Below are 22,017 nucleotides of genomic sequence, written 5' to 3'. Positions count from 1 at the left end.
TTTTCCGGAACTTACAGATAAGACAAGAACTGGGAGACAGTGGACTGATGAATAAAAACAACTTAAACGAGACGAAATGAAATTGTACTGGGAAAACAGACAGAAGATATCTGTTGTGCAAAAAGTTCAACGCGGTCCAAAGAAACCATAACGAAAAAAAATATATATATATTGATGTAATTTTTACAGAATGACCCAATAGTAATGCAGGATTTAAATTTACAAAATGAACCTTTATTTATGCATATTTATGGCAAAGTTCTGATGTACTTTGATAGAGTAAACATTCATATTAAATATGGAAAGTAATATCTGGAAATTGTCTTCCACGTCTCATATGATTCTTGTGCAATCTTTTGACAAAATTTGCAGTCACATTTTCACAGACTTATGGCTCAATTGTTGCGATAAAACATCAGATTTCTTCTTCAACATCAGATCTCATCAACTTCAACGCCAAAGTCCATGGCTTCCAACTGAGGCTACAAAAATGCTGATAACAAACACCATTTTCAGCACAACATTTTCCATATTTATATGTTTTCATGATAGTTATGCACTCATGAATCTTGTTTCAACGTCACGACTAACTCACTACTACTAACCAAAATGTGATTACTATAACATGTGCTTCAGGGAGCATTGCCAACCCAATCGACACGCAATTTAAATCCTGTGTTAATTTTGAGACACTCTTTTACACTTAAGATTTAAGTGTAGTATAAATGATTGTCATTATGTATTTTGCATAGATCTTTAATAGAAAGATATACTTAGGCTACAAGTTCTTTTTTCTGCAAGTTTACAGATTATTGTATCATCTAATTAGTTTATGTTAGCTTGCACATTTAAAAATTTGTTTCATATTGCTTTTTATTTTATTAATTCTAATTTCTGTGTATTTCTGCAGTTTATGGATGAACAAGATAATATTAAAGATAGAGACAGTTCTGTTATTTATTCAATACTAGCTCTTTTTATCATTAATAATTAAAAAGGGGATCTAATTTCTGTGGATCTAATTTCCATCAGTCTGCTAAAAGACAAATTAAAGGTTATATTTGTTACGTGAATATTAAACACAGGTTATTGCAAAATGAAAACACTTGCTTTCTTTATTTGTATTATCTTTTAAGTATACATAAGAGAGCTGTTGTAGTTTTAGACTTTGTATTTTTATCAAAGATGAAACCTTTATAATTGTTCTATTTAAAGAAAAAGTAGCTTCACAAAATCTGGAACCTCTGTGGTACTTAAAATAGAGTTAAATCTATGTGTTTTATGAGTATTCATATAGCATTATTTAAATCAATTTTCATTTTTTATTTTTTTTTTATCAGGTTGTAACGGTATAACTTTACATTGCATCAATATCTACTTGCTCAAAAATATTTTTTTAATGGCAGTTAAAAATGTGAAATGCTTTAAACTTTAAAACAATGTATTTTTTTTAATTTTATTCCTGTAAATACTGCAAAATTAATATTCCCATAACAATATGAATAATAAAATTTTATAATATAAAATCGTATGAAAACTTATTGAGAAATATTAAAAAATTAAAATATTTTCCTCTAACATATTAAAATTTAACTGAAATTGTATGAAACATTTTGAGAAATACAGATTTTTGAGAAAAAACAAATCAATTTTTTTTTTAATTTTAAGTAACATTTTTACAAATAGTAACACTATTACAATACAGTTAATGGTAATACAACATTGGTAATACAATAATTTATATCATTATAATCTAATTATTCCACATCAGTGGAAAAATCTTATGAAAATCTCAACCTGGAAATTAAAGTGTTGGAAGAAATGAATTGTAGTAACTATTAAAGCTTTTTTTTAATAAACTGGTTCACAAAGATGACCAAATTTCTTTGTTTAGTTATAGGTTTATTGTACAAAGCTGACATTTATAAATAGTTAAGGACAGAGTAAATCATACTACAAATTTATTTATTTTTTTTAATTAAGAAACATAACACTTTTGTAATAGTGCATGATTATAATGACAGAATTTGATTGACTATTTACATTAATATGCTAAACTGATAATTTAGAATTGCAAGAAATACATTTTTCAAGTACCTACACCCTTCTGTAAAGTACATCAAAAAGACTAATTTTAATACATCAGTGGTATTTAAAAAATATATAAGCACGTACACATTACATTTTACATAATATATCAAAAAATAGAAGGACTGACACAATTATTTAACAAATCATGTAAAATAATAAACATTTTAATGGGCAACCAACTATTCTGCTAGATTCAGCTATAACTTAGGATGGAGAGTGAGGATTGCTCATAGGAATGACAAGTGAGGAGTGACAAAACACAACTATCACTCATTTTTCAGAAAATAAAAGCAACATTATTCCATTTTATCTATGTTTAACCCATGTGTAACCCAAATCTTTCCACGTACTCCAAATTGAGAATCACTGTCCCAGATAGATTATTGAAATTTTCTGGCATGTTCATGACAATTTCCATATAATCTAAAACTTTAATGCAGTTAAAATACTTATTAAGACTGTTTTAAAAGTGGCAGATTAAAAAAAAAAAACATTTTAGATGATCTAGAGCTTACCTCAGATTGTCTGACCGAAGTTCTTCTCGGATTCTACAGATAGAATCCATATAACTAATTATAGCATTTTCACAATTTTTTTCTAGGCAGAATTTGCTCTTTTAATGAAATTTAACTGTATGAATTCAATATTGCTTCAAAATGAGTCCATCAATATATTTCTAAAATATTACCTGAGAAGTGCTTTAAAATGAAAAAAGTTGCTTTTTTTTTTTTTTGTTAATTTTATGAAACTAAATGCAAATGCTAAAAATATGTACAAAAAATTTTAGTTTTTGATTCTTTCTGTATTTTTCTTTTTCCAGTCTCTGTTTCTGTATAATTTCATTTTCTGTTTTAAATAGTATAAGCTATCCAGCTCCACAGAAATTTAGTTCTCTTTTTTTCCTAAGATAACATTAATTGCTATATTGATTCAAGACACTGTTCATGCCCTTTTTGAACTTGTTTGTCTATGTGTAGATGGGATTCTAACATAAAATTTATTCATGCTATTTCCAATTTTAATCGTGAGATGATATTTATTTCAACTTAAACTCAGGAATTTGCTAAATATTATTTTTGTTTTAAAAAAAAGGAATTACTTTTTTTCAAAAAGATTTATTACATGATTGCCCAAAACGGAGTGTAATGTATTTAGGGTGTATTCATGTATGTTTGTTCCACAGTAGCAGCTCAGTCGTTGATTAAGATGTATAAACCCGTGCTTTGGAATCCTTACGTTACTAGGAATGTCATAGACTTCATAAATTTGAATATGTAAATATATATCTACAGTGGGGTATAATACTTACATATTATACTGTTTACAAATATATATGATCTATTGCTTACATTTACACACACGCACATAAATATATATATATATATATATATATATATATATATATATATATATATATATATATATAGAGAGAGAGAGAGAGAGAGAGAGAGAGAGAGTGTGTGTCTCAAAAAGGATACAACCCCTTTGTTTGACAATGTGAATTTATTACAGAAATATTAATGTTAATAAAATACTTATACAACAATATTCAAATTACCTTTAATAACTTTACAGTAGATGATCAGAATTTTTTCCTGTGATCCCGATGCATGTTCGTACAAGTTTCATAACATTTGCTGCCATTTTTCGCAATGTTTCCTCAGTAATGTTTGAAATCTCATTTCATTGTTAGCTTTCAATTCATCAAGTGTATGAAGATTGTTTTAAAAAACTACACTTTTTAAATACCCCCAAAGGAAAAAGTCGGCTGGTGTAAGATATGGGGATCTTGGAGGCCACAACCCCTTTTAGTATCAAACGATGACCAAAAAATTCCCGTCACATAACCGTTTCATTAGCAGTATGACATGTTGCATTATCCTGCTAGAACCGACATTCTCTTTCGTGTAAATCTAACATGACAACAAACTGTTCGATTAAGTTACGATAAACCATACCATCTACCCACCGAGTTGGTCTAGTAGTGAACGCGTCTTCGAAAATCAGCTGATTTTGAAGTCAAGAGTTCCAACTCACATCCTAGTAAAGGCAGTTACTTTTACACGGATTTAAATACCGGTGATCTTTGGTGATTGGGTGTCAATTAACCACACATCTCAGAAATGGTCGACCTGAGACTACAAGATTACACTTCACTTACACTCAAACGTAATGAAGTAATGCCTGACGGTGATTCCCGATGACTAAACAGGAAAAAAATAAAAATAAACCATGCCATCTACAGATTTGTCAAAAAATAGAGGCCCTGTTACACGACGCACACCAAATATCACCAAATTTGGAGTCGCACACCAAATATCAATTTCACGTGCGTGTATAGGTCGTCCATGAAACGCGTGAGGATTTTCAGCGCTCCGTTGTCGGCAGTTTTGGCGGCTAATGTAGACATACAAGTAAAACCATGCTCGGTCGAAGAAATTAACACGATCCAAAATCTCAATACCGTTTTCATCAACAAGAGAATGAAACCAACGACAATATTGTAAACGTTTTCCGTGGCTACATCTTTCAGTTCTTGAACCGACAATTATGCAATAGTAGGTTTTTAGCAGCCCTGAAAGGTGTAGATAGTGAAAGCCCAGCCTGTGAAGATAACTTTGTGAGCGATTTTCTGGGTGATTGAGTTAAACGTACTTTCACATCCTACAGAACTTCTACTCTTATCGGTGATGTCGACCTGTGCTTTTCTGATAATGTACACTACCAATCTCACTAAATTTATTAATCAAATGCGACATTGTCGACTTAATAGGAACAGAATAATTGGAAAATTTTATCCGAAACTCGTTCATAAGATTTATATGCGCAATAAGTCTCGATAATAAACACACATTCGTCCTAGGAAAACGACATAGTTAAAACAATAGAGACGAATTTATACTGGTATAGCATTAGTACATTAGAAGGACATTTCATCTGTTACAAGCTGCTAATCTTGAGTACAGTGTTGCCAACTGACATGTAGGGAGAAATAAAATTTACCTTTGCGCGACTTCTACTTTCTTAATCTTAAGGTGGTTGCATCCTTTTTGAAACAACCGTTTACAAACACAGTGTTTATAAAATGATGAGCTGGCTATATGTTTTTGAATTCTACTTGTAAAACTAAACAAAATAATCCTTAGGAAAAATGGCAATTTCTCCTTCGTTCTGTCCATCACTTCGTTATTTTTATATAAAATTTATATCTCAAGTTCGGCCATGTTTATTTTTCAATCAGTTATATCTCCATAAATATAAGTTTTATCAAAATGTATGTTTTTCAAATATTAAGCCTCTTACTCTGAACAAAATGACATTTTATTTTTTAAAATTGCTAACAAATAGTCGAGTTATGACAGAAAATTGCTGTTGTAATTTTGTGTTTGTTTTTATGTCCGCCACTTTACGTTCAATTCGATTGAATGTTAACTGTTTTTATTTATTGTTAATTCTATTATTGTAAATTAGTATCAAATTAAGTAATAATTTTCCAACAATAAATTTTAATATTAAATAATAATAAAACAGTTGATTTAATTTTTCACTTTTGAATAATTTTACACAGCGAGTGTTAGTGCTGATCATGTTAGCAATGTAAAAATGAAGTTTCTTTCAACAGGAATGGTGTTCAAAACTATTACAAACAGCGTATCTGGAACGATGAGAATCATCATGATATCTTCCATAGTAACCATCAACAAAGATTTTGCTTGAACATATGGGCAGGTATTTTTACGTCTTTCATTTGGATCACTCCACCAAATCATTTAAATAGAGAAAATTATCTTGCTCATTTGACCGAAAATTTTCCAAATTTTTTTGGAAGACCTACCTCTACAATTAAGAGGAAATATGTGGTTTCACATATTCCCTGGTTTCACACTTTAGTCAGTTGGTATCAGATTTATCAGGTTTCCTGCATAAAACTTTCCATGAAATGTGGATAGGCCGCGAAGGCCCAGTGGCCCTGGCCTGCCTGATCACCTGAATTAAACCCCCTTGATTTCTACCTCTGAGGTCATTTGTAACATATTGTTTATTCAACTCCAATACTAAACATTGAGGATCTTCAACAAAGGATGGATTTCAAGAAATTAGGAATACTCCCGGAATTTTTGAATGGTTAAGACAATTTCTCAGAAAAAGTCTGTAGACTTGTGTGATTTCTAATTGTGGACACTTTGAACATTTCTTATAACTTTTAACAATTGTTAACTGTTTATTTAAAAAAAAAGTACACCTAATGTTCTACAACAATTAACATAGGATTATCACAGGTAGTTGCTTTATTTTTTTAATTATTAGGTCTTAAATTGTGAGAAAATTGTTACTTAATTTGAAACTAATTTACAATACTAGAATTAATAATAAATAAAAACATTAATATTTAATCAAATTTGAAGATAAAGTGAGGATATGAAAACCAACACAAAATTACATCAATTTTTTGCAATAACTCAACTATTTGTTAGCAATTTTAAAAAATAAAATGTCATTTTGTTCAAAGTAAAAGGCTTAATATTTTAATAAAACATACATTTTGATAAAAATTATTTATGGAAATATAACGGATTGATAAATAAACTTGGCCGCCATTTTATAATTTGCAAATGTATTCAAGTCCTGATTTTTTGCTTTTTTTTAAATTTTATTATCAAGGCACTTACCAAATATTAATGTGATTCCTCTCCCCAAACTTGAGATATAAATTTTTATATAAAAATAAAAAAATGATGGACGGGGGGGAGAACGAAGGAGAAATTGTCATTTTTTCTAAGGATATTTTTTTGTTTAGTTTACTAGTCTGAAAAAGTATAGTCAGCCTACCACTATAAAAACAATCTGTGTGTATAAATTTAAAAAATTTGAAAAAAATTATACTATATACAATTGTCACCCACATGCTCTTTAATTATCCTATATTAGTAATTTATCTTTTATTAAAACCCAAAGTTTTTTTTTTTTAGTTGTGGTTTTTACAGTTTTAAATACAAAAAAAATCTAGGACAAATGATTATTTAAATAAAAAGAGAAAACAAAATAATACTCAAAAACTGTTTTTAAAAAATATTACATTTTATTATAACTAAATGGAATTTTACATATTCATTAAAACCAAGCAACAATTTTATGACAAAAAAGAAACCAAAAATATTTAATTTGTAAAATGATGAGATTTTGTAAAATAACTCTTATCTCTTATGTGTGGATATAATTACTCATTATAAATCACTGCAGTAGATATCTGAATTTTTGGTAGCTTAAATGATAGAAGCAACTTGCCTGCAATGTAAATTTTGTTAAGGATGATGTATTTCAACAATTGTCCACAAAAAAATAGTCATTAGTTAGAAATGGCTGATAAATTAACCAATTTTTAGAAAATATTTAAAAATGCACAGATAACAAAAGGATTTCATTTTCAATTCTTTGCAATCTACAGTAAAGAATTCAATGTACTCTGGAAAACCATATGTTAGTGGTTTTTACAGATGAAAACCTTACATTAGCAGCTATATATCAGAGTAGTTGCTAATAGATATTTAGTAATAGCTTATCAACTGAAAACAGGTTGTTGAAATTTTATCTTTTGATGAGAATATATATTTAAAATTTAGAGCCTCACTTCAAAATTCAGAAGGTAAAGTGCTACAGGGACATATCCTCAGTGCCTACTTATCAAATAATACATAAATGACCTACTTAAAAATTTTAAACCATTTATTATTACTTTCTTACTGAACTCATGGTTAATGATTTTCATTTATGATAATAGTATCTCTGTTCCCTGTAAAGTGAAATCTTAGGCTGTTTTATTAGATTGCAAGTTCTCTTGGGATGATCAAATTGATTTGTTTGCAACAAAATCCAATCGTAATGTTTTGCTTTGAAGCACCCTAATAAAATACTGGGCATGACAACATTAATAAATATTTATTATTCTTACACATAAAGTATAATGTCATCTCTTGGAGCTCCATAAAAAATTAAAACTAATTTTCAGGATACAATAATGGTCTTCAAATCACTGTTTGGTGCCACAAGTACGAATTGTGTATACTGATATTTAGAAAATTAAATATGTAACTTATTATTATGTTAATAAATGAGCAATCTTTTCTAAAAAGAACAGACACCTAATCTTAAAAAAGTAATAATATCTACTTTGCCAAATACCGCTGAACCGTATTTGTATAACTGAACACAATACTTAGGCTTATGAGATGCCATATTTTATAAATTACCAACCAATTAAAATATTTCCCCACAAGTTTATTAAAAGTAAAATTACAAGGTTTTCTTTTACAGAAACAATATTTCTCTATCAGTGAATTTTTTAAACAAATCTAATTAAAAAAATCATTTAAATCCTGAATTTTTTGATCCCGCATCTAATGTGTGTGTATATATATATATATATGTATAATCAAATAATTTTCAATAATTCCTGAAATGTAAATTATTTTGTTTTTTTAATGCCTTCATATACTTATCTTACCTTACTTACCTAACATTTTTTCATGCATTTATGCATATATATATTTATTTATTTATATATAATATCTTAAATAAATTAATATGGACCAAACCATATCTATTTTTTTCATTTCATAATTAATTGTATCCATTCCTGACATAGTTATATAACATATTATTATTGTGTACTCATCAGAAGAAAAGATTTATTTTATTTAAAACAGTTTAACTGAAAAAATTACCTATACTCTTTAAATCAAATATTTTTTATAGAGTGTTACTTTTCAATGGAATAATTGTTAGATTATTTATAATTTGTTGTCATAATACAATATTTTGTGTAAAAAAAAATAGTATTGTGTGATATGATAATTATAATTTATAGATGAATTTTTTAAGTTTATTTTTAAATTTTGTTCATTATCTGAAATAAATATCTGAATTTATTTTATTGTTTCTTTGCAAGTGTTCTCTGTATTAAATAATTGATAATAAATAATTAAAATTAAATATTACTACTTTTTCAGGTAAACCTGGAGAATGTCCTGGAGTGTGTGTTGCAGAAAGAATAGCAAATTATTGTGAGGCAGTTCTAGATATATCAAACTTATGTGTGTCTGGACTTCGTTGTTGTGTTGCATCAGGCATTTACGCGGAAAATACTCCACATTTAATTATTATGGATAGAAATAATTCAAAACTTTCATCGTCATCATCACCACCTACATCATCATTATCGTCATCATCTCAATCATCACATTCACAACCACCTGCCCATGAAAATACAAATACTCACCCTATCACAACTCCAGCTGCTTCTAGACCTCCTCCAGCGCTAAGACCGTGTAAAGGAGAATGTGTAACCGGTTTATTTGCACTTTTCTGTGATGATATAGATTCAGAAGCAACTTGTCCAGGAGATGATAGCTGTTGTATAACAAATCCTGCTCCAACTCCTGCACCTACATCTGCTACACACTGGACACGCCAACCACTTCCACCATCTCAACAAACAACAACATCAACAACTACTACAACTACAACCACAACGACTACAACACCTTATCCTACAAAACATTCGCCAAATCCATCACCAACACCACCACTTCCACGTTGTCCAGGTTTCTGTTTGCTTAATATTATGGCTGCTTTTTGTGAACGTCCATCAGTCTTAATACCACATACATCAAACTGTCAGAGAGGTTCAGTGTGCTGTGATAATACACGTTCTAGTCCTTCACAAAGGCCTAGGCCACGACCGCCCCATCAGTCTGGAAGTACAACCACTTCAACTACAACTGTACCCCCTCCTCCTGATGACCGCCCTGATTGTCCTGGATCATGCATTGTTTCTTACCTATCATTCACCTGTTTCAGTAAGTAAATGTATTATTTAAAATTATTTACTGTAATGTACAATCTTTTAGCCCTGTAATGTTTTACAGTGGGAATATTTTATCAAAGAATGATAATTTTACTCAATCATTTTCTACATACATCTTTTATTCTGAAAATATAAAGTGATTATGTAGTTTTTCTGATCATATGAACTGGATTAAATAATTATAAATTAGTTTACTTGGCATTGTTTTACAAAATAACAACAATCAGAAAAAATTATTTTCATATTCTTAAATGCAACTTGTATAATTTATATAATAATTAAATATATGTAAGAGAGAACTTTATAAAGTTATACTAGTTTACAGTTAATTAAATTTTTTATATAATTTTCTGAAATGAAAAATTGCAATATTAAAATACTTTCAGTATTATACTTCTAGTATACTTCACTATGTATTTTCGGTATGTTAACATCATATAATAGGGTATATATTTACATTTTTTACCAGTACATATAAATTGCATTATATATTGAGATATTTATACAAAAAATGTACAATATAAAAATAGCTTAAATATTTATTTATTTTAACATGATTATATAACTGTAAAAATGGTGATTTGTAGTTAAAATGGTGATTTTATTATTTTTACAGTTTGCTGCCTTGCTGATATTAAAGATTACAAAAAAAACAGCAGAAAGGGTTTGATATTATTTGTGTTATTTGTAGACAAATAACAAACAATTTTGTTTTAAATTTAATTGAATAATTAATTTTAAAATGAAATTAAAATTAAAAATGAACATTAAATTAATTTAATTAATCTTTCTAGATATCTGGAAAATATAGAGCATGATTTAAATTTAAAAAAATCACATAGTATCACAGCCTGTGCATTAAAGACATGCTGAGGTAGCAATATGTAATAGCCATCAACACAACAGCAAGTTTTGGATTTGGCAAGTTTTTCAGAATAATGAAATATTCTAGACAATTTTATACTGGGTTTGTGATTTCCTTATGAATGGAATGATCTGGCATCTCTAAATGAATCATATTTTTTTAAACAACAGAACTGTTTTAAATATGGTATAATGATATCAAAAGTTCACATAACTTAACAATTTTTTTTTTTTTTAATTTTTGAAAGTAGGGTATCCAAACACCTTTTTGTTGAATGTAATGAATTTATCCTAACAGCATTTAATGTTACATAAAATCATCATCATTATCTCTTTAGTTGTTGTTGATTTTATACTTAGTAATATATATATATATATTTTTTTTTTATTCACTACTAGAGATCTAGAGGATGAAGTATAATAACAAATCTCTGAATCCATCAACATTGGATCAAATTTTACGTTTACTGTAAATAAGCAGCATAATTACTGTTAAAATTAGTTAGTCATTTCTTCCTTACTATAAAGATTGTAGGCAGTCAGTCACCATTAATTAAAGAACAAAATTTGATTTTTTCTTAGTAATGCACAATTTGATCTATGATTAAACAAATATCCTTTTAAGCTGAAAGCAGGTAAATGTAAATTTACTATATCGGGCCTTAGTAAGGATGAGAAATGGTGCTCTCTATCAGGTGTAATAGTTGTATGAAGCTGAGAATCAGAACATATGTAATAGGGTGAACAAGTTTAATGGCCATTAATTCCTGCCCTCTCTCGCAGGTTTATATCAGCAGATAATAATGTGCTCATCTTTACCCTATTAGTAAATAATAGGAACATTGTTAGAGGCAATATTTTTATTACTATGCACCTGAAATTGTAACATTGTTTTTAAATGATTTCAAAATTTTATGTTGTATTTTAGTTTTGTCATTATAGAACAGAAATTTATTTATATTTCTGGATAACTGAGTGGATTAGTGTCTTATTAGTTTTGAATACAAGTTTTATGTTCACATTATTATAACTTTTAGCTGTGTTTTTAAAACAAAAAAATGATTATTACTAAAAAGGATTTTTGACAGCATTTTTATGATTTAAATATTATATATATAATAATTTTAATTATATATATATCTATATTTATATATATATATATTATAAATATTGTTAATTTTTTCCATTCCAGGAAATGCAGAAATGACAGAATTATTTAAATGCCGAAAGATGGGTACACAGTGTTGTGCTCCAAAATCATTAATTAGGGAATTACTTGAACAGAAACAAAGTGGCAGTGCTATTAATAACAGTAACATGTTCATATCATCAAGAAATGATACCATATCTCACCAGTACAAACCACATCAAGGATTACCTTCTCCAACAATGTCACAATCTCAGTCACACCATACTGTACAAAATCAGCCCATTAGTAAGTGCAACAATTTTTATTTAATTATAGTTTTATAGATAGTAATGAAACTGTTAAATTCTTTGTATATAATTCATAAATTAGGTTATGTAATGAAAAACATTTTTCAAACAAACATTGAAAACATTTTTGAATATATTCAGTTATACTGGTTTTGGTTTTTTACATAACCCTTTCATAGTATTTTTAGTGTTTTATTAGATTATCTACTTTTGACTTACATATGTCCCAGTGTACCCTTGCAAATGCATGTTTTCTTGATAACTTCATTCTTGTTCTCTGATTTCTTAAAAAATGAAAATTGATTTGTGTTTGGTAAAAAAAGAGATCAGGTACTCATAGTTCAGTTCCACATGCAGATAATGTCATCTGAAATACTGAGGAGAGAGTACCTGGTAGGGGGGGGGGGGAGTGGAACGTCCATTTAACATTTCATCACATCACTAATAATATTAGTTAGCCGAACAAAATTTTTCTCTAAATGACTGTAGATTGATGATTATTTTAGCTTTTACCATCAGTAACTATGTTTTTAATAATTACAATTATTCCTTTCCCAGTGTTACCAGTGAAAGATATTGTAGATTGGAGGAACAAGTATTATGGGTAATAAACACAATTAAAAAAGTAAATAAGTATTGTTAAAGCGAAAAATTGAATTATTTTAAAAAATGTTAAAGTTATAACAAATAATAGCTTTTTCATAGAATTACATGTAAGATTACCAATAATAGTCAATACGTTTAATCAGAATAAAGAAAGAATTATTCCACCAAAAAATTTAACTAGTCATTTATTTTCAAAAAAAAAAGTAAATAACAAAAGTATTCTTCAAGAGAATTAATACTTTTTGTAGGTTAATTTCTTTTTCATACTAATGGTTCCTCAAGTTAATATTATTATTTCACCTGTGTAAAAAAATTTTTTTTTTAAAAATCATTGATACAAAACTCATTTTATTATGATTTTAAAAAACCTTATGAAGATGTTAAAATATTCAAAATTGTATAAATTTTGCTATGTTTAAAGATAATTTAAGATGAAAGATTTAACCTTCCTTCTTTCATCAAGAATGTTCTGAGTTGGAATCCCAGTGAGGAAAGTATTCTGAGTATTAGAAACCCAATTTATTACATCCTGCCTTACTTCAGAAATGGAAAAAATGGGCATAAAAAGTAAAACTTTTGTGATTTATTTTATAAAAATATATTTAATAGCAATTTTAAAGTTTTATTTAAGTAAACTGCATGTGGTATATTTGACATTGTGGTTAGCTCGAAGTTCATTCTTTATAACAAGATAAAAATATAATTTTGCTGATTTCAGTAAACAGGGTGGTAATAATATGTAAGTTTTAATAGTGAAATAATAATAATAATGAATTCTCAAAAGGTAACTATGAATAGTGTTTGTTGATTTACTCATAAGGAAGAAGCAGCAGTTCTGATTAACTGCAGTAGGAGAAATAGATAATTGGAGGGAGATATGTGGGAATTTCTGTTAATTAGCACTAGCACAAACAAGCATTTTTACAAGGTTATCTATCTACAAATGGATAGCTGAACATAAATACCAAACCATATTATATATATATTTTTTTGTAATTACAACATGTTTTATTTGTCTCTGCAACCATCCAAGTGACTGCTATTTCCACACACTAGCATCAGCTGATGTTAGAACTGGCAGTTTTTTTTAATTAAGCAGACATTTATTAAAAATGTGGACAAAAATAACATTCAGGTATAAATTAAGATTTTTGTCAATGTTGTTGAATTTGTGATTGGCATGTATGTGATAAGCAAATTTTAACACTATTATGTAACGATTTTAAATAATACCAATTGGCATTATAACTTCATTTAAAAACAGCTCTTCCCATTGAGCAAATAGAAATTGTGCTTGTATACTCCAGGAATAGTGTAGCGTATATATTCCATGTCCATTGTATTTGTTTGATAGTATTCTTTGTGTAATAATTTGTTTTGTTTGTTATCCTGACAACTAAATTGTTTCCAGTATTTTTTTTTAATTAGTGTGTTATTTCTCTGTACTGATGTGATTTACTTTTCGCTTTGTTTATTTTTGTATTTATTTATTTTGTGTATAAAAAATCTAACAATTAGTATGCTATTACATCCAGTTGTGTTTACTAGGAATTGTGTGGTATTAAGTTGATCTTTTTGTGGCCTTCAGATAACATAACAAGTCTGTGAATCATACTTCTAAATGTACATATTTAATGTGTGGTCAGTTAGTTTGAAGTGTAATGAATGAGTGTGTCTGGCAATTTTGAAACTGTTTAATAACTGACAAACTGTTTTTGTCAGTTATTTTTTGAGATAGTGAGATCAAACACAATATATTAAATAAACACACATAAATCAAATAACACAAATTTTTTTATGATATTTATTCTTAATACATATCTGCCTACTTACAAAAACAGCTGCAGTAATTTCGGCTAATGTCATTGTGAAAACATCTGCACAAGTCACTTAGGATGGTTGTAAAGGATGCTGGAAATGTTTTGAAGTTTATTAAAAAATGCTTTATTATATAAACATTTTAAAAAATATTTTCAATTTTATATTTAAAAGATGTCTTACTTTAAACTTATATTCCTTTAAATTTTAATTGTAGTATTATGTTATATAATATTAATTTTGTTTTTGAAAAATTTCAGTAAATTCTGAATTCATTTGTCAGGTTCTGTAACATTAACTACAAGTACAGTACGTCCACCAGTGTATAGTAAATATGTTTGTGGAGTGAAAGGTACTGCACGAGAAAGGGGTGGTAGAGTAGTTGGTGGTGAAGATGCTGATCCAGCTGAATGGTGTTGGCAAGCAGCTTTAATTAATTCCTTAAACCAGTACCTTTGTGGAGGAGCTTTAATTGGTACTCAATGGGTATTAACTGCTGCTCATTGTGTTACAAAGTAAGTATTTATTACAGATTTAGAATTCAGTTTAATCTGTTCTTCTACCATGAAGAGGAAGTGTTAATATTTATAAACCTATATGCGAGTATATATTTTAAGCAATGGTATGTGCAGAGGATTGAAGTGGCTTCAACCACTTTCAGTTGTTTCAGTTCAGTGGGAAAACTAACTCTTGGAGATTGTGATTTCATCTACGTGGAGAAAATGCATCTATGCTATCATATATTTAATTGGTTAACGCCTCCATGATAAATTTTGATTTTCATTGTTTCCATTCTATTTGCTAGAACAGAAAAATGTAAAATTTTTGAAAATTAAAACGCTTTATAAACAAATCGTTCATTTTTTTGTTAATAAGGGATAATTTTGATGATTAAAAGTTAAAACTGCTTATAGTAATTATTGAAACAAGACAACCACTGCTTGTAAGAAACTGTAAAATTTAAGCATTTTCAACACATCTATTACTAAAGCAGTTATTTCTATAATAAAGTGATGATCCTAAAGTGTTGATTAGATGTGGGCACAATTTTAACTTTCTAGAACTTTGAGAACTATTCTTTCTATCTAAAACAAAAGTCAAAGAAATTGTCATTTATAAATGCATGCAATTTAAGTAATTAATTCAGAGTTATCTTAAAAGCACTTTTATCTAACAAGAACAGAAATTTATAATGACATCTGAAGAGAAGGATTCAGCTTACCTTAAATCACAGGTTAAATAAAAAAAATAGATCCTTACTCTAAAAAATTCTTTTTGAAATGAAATATACTATCCCTTACTGCTACTAAATTAAATTATATAGCATTATAACAGTATAAGAGTAAAAATACGTTGAAACAGTATAAGTTAGTAAAAATTTTGGTTGGTGAAAAACATTGAAATATCATTTTTTGATACTTCTCCCACCATAGTTGTATACTACTTTTTCCAACAGTGGCCCAGCTGTGGCTGGAGAAATCATTATAAAGTTGATTATCAAATTGGTATTATCTTTAAATTTAAAGTGCCAACCTACATAAAAAGTAATTTATCACTGACTATAATTGCGTAATCTATTCATAATATTCTTTCATTGTAACATTTGTTCCATTTTTCTGAGCTGTATTTTTCAAAAAGGCTATAACATTAATAAAGTTACCTCTTATTTTAACCAATCTCTTCACCCATTTACGATCAGAATGGTACAGTAGCAGACATAAGGGAATATGATCAAATTTCTTTTCATGTTTGAAATTACTGCTACCTACAAAAGTTCTGGTTTTGCCAATGATGAATTGTAAATCTTCTTGTGCTAATCCATATATTGCATTACAACACTTTTAAAGGTTGTAAATTTTGGTCTCCTATTCACTTCAACTGAGTGATATTTGACACTGTTCATTACAACCACACTTGAAAATATTTACAAAAAAGTTACTTTTTCAGCTACTTGCAAAAATTTCCAAAATTCGTTAAATTATGCAAATTTCTGCTCATTTGCTCAGCATTAAAATCATAACCTAAATTCTTCCCCACTAAACTCCTATCCACCAACACGAACAAATATCAATATTGCTTTTCCCATTATGTTTCTAAATTTCAACTTCTTTTTCTGGCTGCCAATCTTTTGCACTGAAAGCCTCTTCAGTATTGTTTCATATACTTTTACAACATTTTAACCTCCTCTCTGTATTTTTAAATTTCCTACACATTGTATGTCCTCCAAATTGAAAAATCTGCTATTCTATGAACAACTTATGTCTTGATTGCCGTGATTTCCATAGACACAAGCTTTCTAAAAAAAATCAGTGTATGCTTGCTTAATTTAATAATTAATTTCCTTAAATATTCTTATTGCAGCTAATAATGTAATCTTTTTTAATCTGCTAACAACTTCTATAAGAAGTTGTTTATTTTCAACTATTGTTGGGTAGAACATTTTTAACTGGCCTTTGTAAAAGGATACTTTTCCTACTTTACCTTCTTCAAAACTTTTCCCGACAATAATTTTCTTTATCGTACTTAAGAAAAATATGATACCTACATAAAATATTAATGACATTAATCCCAGCTAAATTAAGTGTTCCTTGTAGATATTCAGTGATACTATTTCCTAAGGTTGGTATCTTAATCGTATTTTAATGCCTGACATGTTGTTGGGCTATAGATCTCATAGTTGGTTGTTAGTTGCATTAAAATTATCTCATTTTTCTGAATGTGTCCACCGATACAAAATATTAAAAATACATATCACTTAAAATATGTATTAAATAATATACAATGCATAATCAAAAAGCACAAGCATTTTTTTAAACAACTATACACCAAAATTAAGGGGAAAAATAATAAAAAATGTACCTTTTAGGTAATCCTAAAAAAAAATACAAGTAATGAAATAAATACAACTCCATTCATAAAAATTAAGACTGTTCAATATGCTTGTATTTTCTGAGACTACTAAAATAACAAGATGCTTCTAAATAGTCAGTATAAGTGATGCCAAACAGAGCACATACATTTTGAAAGTAATTTATTAAATAGGGAACTCCTGAGAACATAATGCATAAACAAACCATGATTATCATTAAAAAAATCTGTCATCATGAAAGTTTTTGTTTAACATGAAAGTTATTCCTTTTTGAAAGTACTTTATAAAAACTAGGTGTACATTTAGCATAAAATTATATAATAGCTATTGAATAAAATAGAATATTCTGAAAAGGAAGAGTTTTGATCATATTTGTTTTTAAAATTAGGTTGTGAAATCATTCTCAGTGCATTTACTTTCCAAGCTAGGCTAGATACTATTATTATGGGTGGACAGATGGATATTAACAGTATGAATTATATTACATAATGACTCCATAGTTTGCAAATAAATTAAGAGGGGAAGCAGTTCACTGGCAGGCAGCTAATTTTGGAGACAATTTTTTTTAATGCATTGTTTTAATATGTCAGTAACATAATCACACTTAATTAATATTTAGTAATAGTATATCTATTTCCTTATTTCTTTTTAATTTTATTAATAATAATTGATTAATTTAGCTAATAAATATATATTTTTTTAGTTTGAGATTTTTCTGCAAAAAGCTCTTAGTCCACTTCTGCTTGACAGTTAATTTTCTTCAGTCTTGGACTGATCATTTTCAGTTATGCTTAGTAGAGTGTGTTAGATTTTGTCTGAAGTTTATCTTTGAGTTATTAATGTAACAATAATAGACTTTTTATATAAGCTATTGAAACCCCTTTAGATACAATCAAACTCCAATAACAAACTATATATATGAACTAGATGTTTCATTTTTATATTTAAGTTCTTATTTTGTTTTTTTACTTATAATTGTCATTGAGGTAAAATAAAGTTTTTTTATATTCTAAATTTCTGATTTTTTTTATATTTTAAAGCATAGTAAGATCAGGTGATGCAATCTACGTTCGTGTTGGTGATCATGATCTTACAAGAAAGTATGGTAGTCCTGGTGCACAAACATTACGAGTAGCTACAACTTACATTCACCATAATCATAATAGTCAAACATTGGATAATGATATAGCATTGCTTAAACTTCATGGACAAGCTGATTTACGGGATGGAGTTTGCTTAGTTTGTTTACCTGCACGAGGTGTTTCACAGGTTGCTGGAAAACGGTGCACTGTTACTGGTTATGGATACATGGGAGAAGGTAAAAATTTCAGTTCTTTACAAGTTAAATGTAGATTGTTATCCATCAATAAAATAAATAAGGTAAAAAACTAATTAATGATTAGTTGGTAGTACTTTGGAATTGTGACTTTTTTTATTGTAGTTTTTTCTAATATTTCTAACACTGTACTGAAAAGGTTTTCCATCTTTATTAAAAATCAGTACCTAACACTGAAAAAGATACTATGAAGGAATTAATTTTGTATCACACATTTTTCTATACATATATTATTTTCTTTATATGTAATCAAGAAAGTTGGAGTATAAAGAATGAGTTATTTTTTTTAAAGATTTAGAAGTTGGTATAGCCATCAGTTAATCAGGGAAAAAACATAACTATTAATGATGTGTTGAAGTTCTTTGTCTTCAGCCTATTACAACACAAAGCACCAATTGACATATGTCATGGGAAACTAACTCTAGAAGTTCTATTTTTAATAAGTCTAAGTTAACAGTAATTAATTTAAAAATCATTAGAAACCTACAAAATAGAATCCATAGTTGCAACGTCAATGACTTGAAACAACAAATATTATGTGTAAACACATTCAAACCACATGGTAAACACAGTTTAACACATTTTTTATGGGCAGTTCTTTCTAATGTCATTTTATTTCCAGTTGATTTCCTAATTACCATAAAATACATCAACAACAAAACCATAAGTTCCCAATCAAATAGTTCTAAGAATATTTGTATACAAGTAAAATCCTTAAGTCATAAGAACATCATTTTTTAAATTTTTTTACAGTATTGTGTTTTCTTTCTATATTGTTTTTGTTTTTTATTATTTATAGTAACAGTGCATAATTTATATTACTAAGTGTCTGTTAATTAATGTATCAATTAATTGCTTGCAATTAATTTTTGTTGGTGTAATTACATGTAAATGTGTTTTTTTCTTTCAAAGTTTATTATGAATGTAAATATAAAAATTTGCAATGAAAATTACAATAAGAAAAGAGAGAGACAAAGAGAAAAGTGAGCTGTAAAGAAAAAACCAAAGGATTTTTAATTTTTTTTAAAACAATCAAAAATGAAAGTTTAGTCTTGCTTCACTTGCTAAAAAACTTAGTAAGTTATGAAGAATAAATCAAAGAAATATCTTTTTAACAAAAAAATAAGACAAGTTGATCAAAAACACCATCTAAAGTGAGAAATATAACTACGTCCAATCGTAAATACCAGAAATATCAAGGATGACAATTTTTCATTTAATTGTTAACGGAAAATTTATATCAGCATATCAAGGAACATATATGATATCAAGAGTCAGCTTTCTACACTGAATTTATAATTAATTAAAAAATGATCTATTGAAGAAAGAGTCATTATTCTTTATAAAGAACAAGATTTGAAATACAAAAGGTATGCAGATACAAGGACATATCAGATGGTTTTGGAAAAAACTGAAAAAAAATCAGACAATTTTGGCAGAGACTGTATCCTTCTCTATTTCAATGGAATAAGATGGAGCAGTAACATTAAACTCCACACTATGCCATTTCAATTGCAATGGAACAGTGGTAGGAACATCATGTATTTCTTTTGGTAACATTTTTAAAACAGTCAATTCTATAATCCACGCCCAGCAGTTATTTTATTTGTAATTCAATGTTAATGCACATAATCACAATGGAAATAACATTGGGTTAAGGGTTTCAAAGAAATAGTATAAACTTTAAAAAAGCAACCCACCCATCCCTGTATACTCCCATAAATGACAAAGCATTGCATCAGTCAGTACTCTGGAGCCATGCCCTGCTGCCTAACATGCTGCTGCTCTGGGTATATTAAACTACTATGTTCACAGGCTGATGCTCATAAATTTTCACTTTCACCATTACAAAATTGTGAACATGAAAAAACTATGCAAACATAACTGTTAGTAATGAAAAAAGTGTGTTGATTAATTCTAAACATTCCTGTTAATGAAATAATTATCATTATGTTATGTTATGAGGCCCACTTACATTTGTCTGGGCATCTAAGCAGAACTTTTTTAAACCAGAATTTCTGTTACTGGGAAGAAAACAATACTTGTTAGTTTCTGATGGTTAGTTCACTGTGAACTAGCGCTGTAATAACTTTGTAGTGATTGCATCATATTTTTTTGAAAAGAATAAGCAAATAGTTTTGATAATTTAAGCTTGTTACGTAGAAATGCTGACAACTCCCTTGCATTGGAGCTATCAGAGTTAGCTCACCATAAGCTTAATTTTGCTTAGATCCAGTATCAATAAAATTGTGCTGCTGTATGTACAGCAAGAGTATCAATGAATGTAATGCAAGTAATGATTCTGAGAAATATTATTTTTAGAGATTGTGTCTCTCAAGGCTACTTGCTCCCTACATATGTCAGCAGGTAAATATTTTCTCTGGAATTGAAAGTTTATTCCAGAAAACCACAATTGATGATCAGAAGTTGCTATTTTTAATAAAATAGTGACAATTCCAAACAAAATTATACAAAAATCATTGTTAATCTTCAAATGATGTTTACAGAAACGGTGGTCTTCATTTTTTGGGCATAATTTTTTTTTTAAATTATATCTTAGAATGTAAGTTTTATTAATTAAAATGACAAGTAATTATATTCCAAATATATTATAATTTTTTTTTTAATTCTTTTTTTCATAAGAATTTTGAAAATTAGTTTGTGTTAAATGATTGTTTTAGCATTGCTATCATTGTATTTTCTAATCTTTACTAATCTGATTTTCTTTTAATGCTCATTAATAATGTTTTTACTGGTTTTTTCTGTTCAGTCAAAATATATCACTAGATCCTGTATTCCATTTTAATTAGACATAATATTTATTTTCTTAACTTTCAAACTTATTTCATTAATGAATCTTACAGCTTCCAGTCCTGGAATGATTTATTTTATATTTATCTCATCTATCATCATTACAGTAGAAGTAAACTTGATAAAATTATCTTATACATAATATTAAATTATTTATCAACATTTCTTCACTAAACATTTGAACAATATCAATGATAAGTAATACCAACATTATTTTTTTCCAAATTCAAATCTTTCAATCTTCAAATGATTTTTTATCTCTTTTTAACTTGTTGTCTTCCTTATATACTTGGTTTGCTTCTAGTATTGCTGCTGAATTTT

At 28.0% G+C, this 22,017-nt stretch overlaps 1 protein-coding gene across 2 annotated transcripts in view; it reads left to right on the top strand.

Annotated features, from left to right (window-relative positions):
• The window catches only part of mas (trypsin-like serine protease domain-containing protein masquerade), a 148,610-nt gene that overhangs the window by 125,149 nt on the left and 1,444 nt on the right, over positions 1 to 22,017 (top strand). For both annotated transcript variants that reach the window (XM_075366400.1, XM_075366401.1), the window contains exons 6-9: positions 9,099 to 9,947; positions 12,012 to 12,254; positions 14,964 to 15,195; positions 18,590 to 18,867. In XM_075366400.1, coding sequence (XP_075222515.1) covers positions 9,099 to 9,947; positions 12,012 to 12,254; positions 14,964 to 15,195; positions 18,590 to 18,867 — 1,602 coding nt within the window. The remainder of the gene's footprint in view (positions 1 to 9,098; positions 9,948 to 12,011; positions 12,255 to 14,963; positions 15,196 to 18,589; positions 18,868 to 22,017) is intronic.

Source organism: Lycorma delicatula, chromosome 5 (genome assembly GCF_047948215.1).
Source record: "Lycorma delicatula isolate Av1 chromosome 5, ASM4794821v1, whole genome shotgun sequence".
In the NCBI taxonomy this organism is placed as follows: Eukaryota; Metazoa; Arthropoda; class Insecta; order Hemiptera; family Fulgoridae; genus Lycorma; species Lycorma delicatula.
This window is presented reverse-complemented; position numbering and strand designations above follow the sequence as displayed.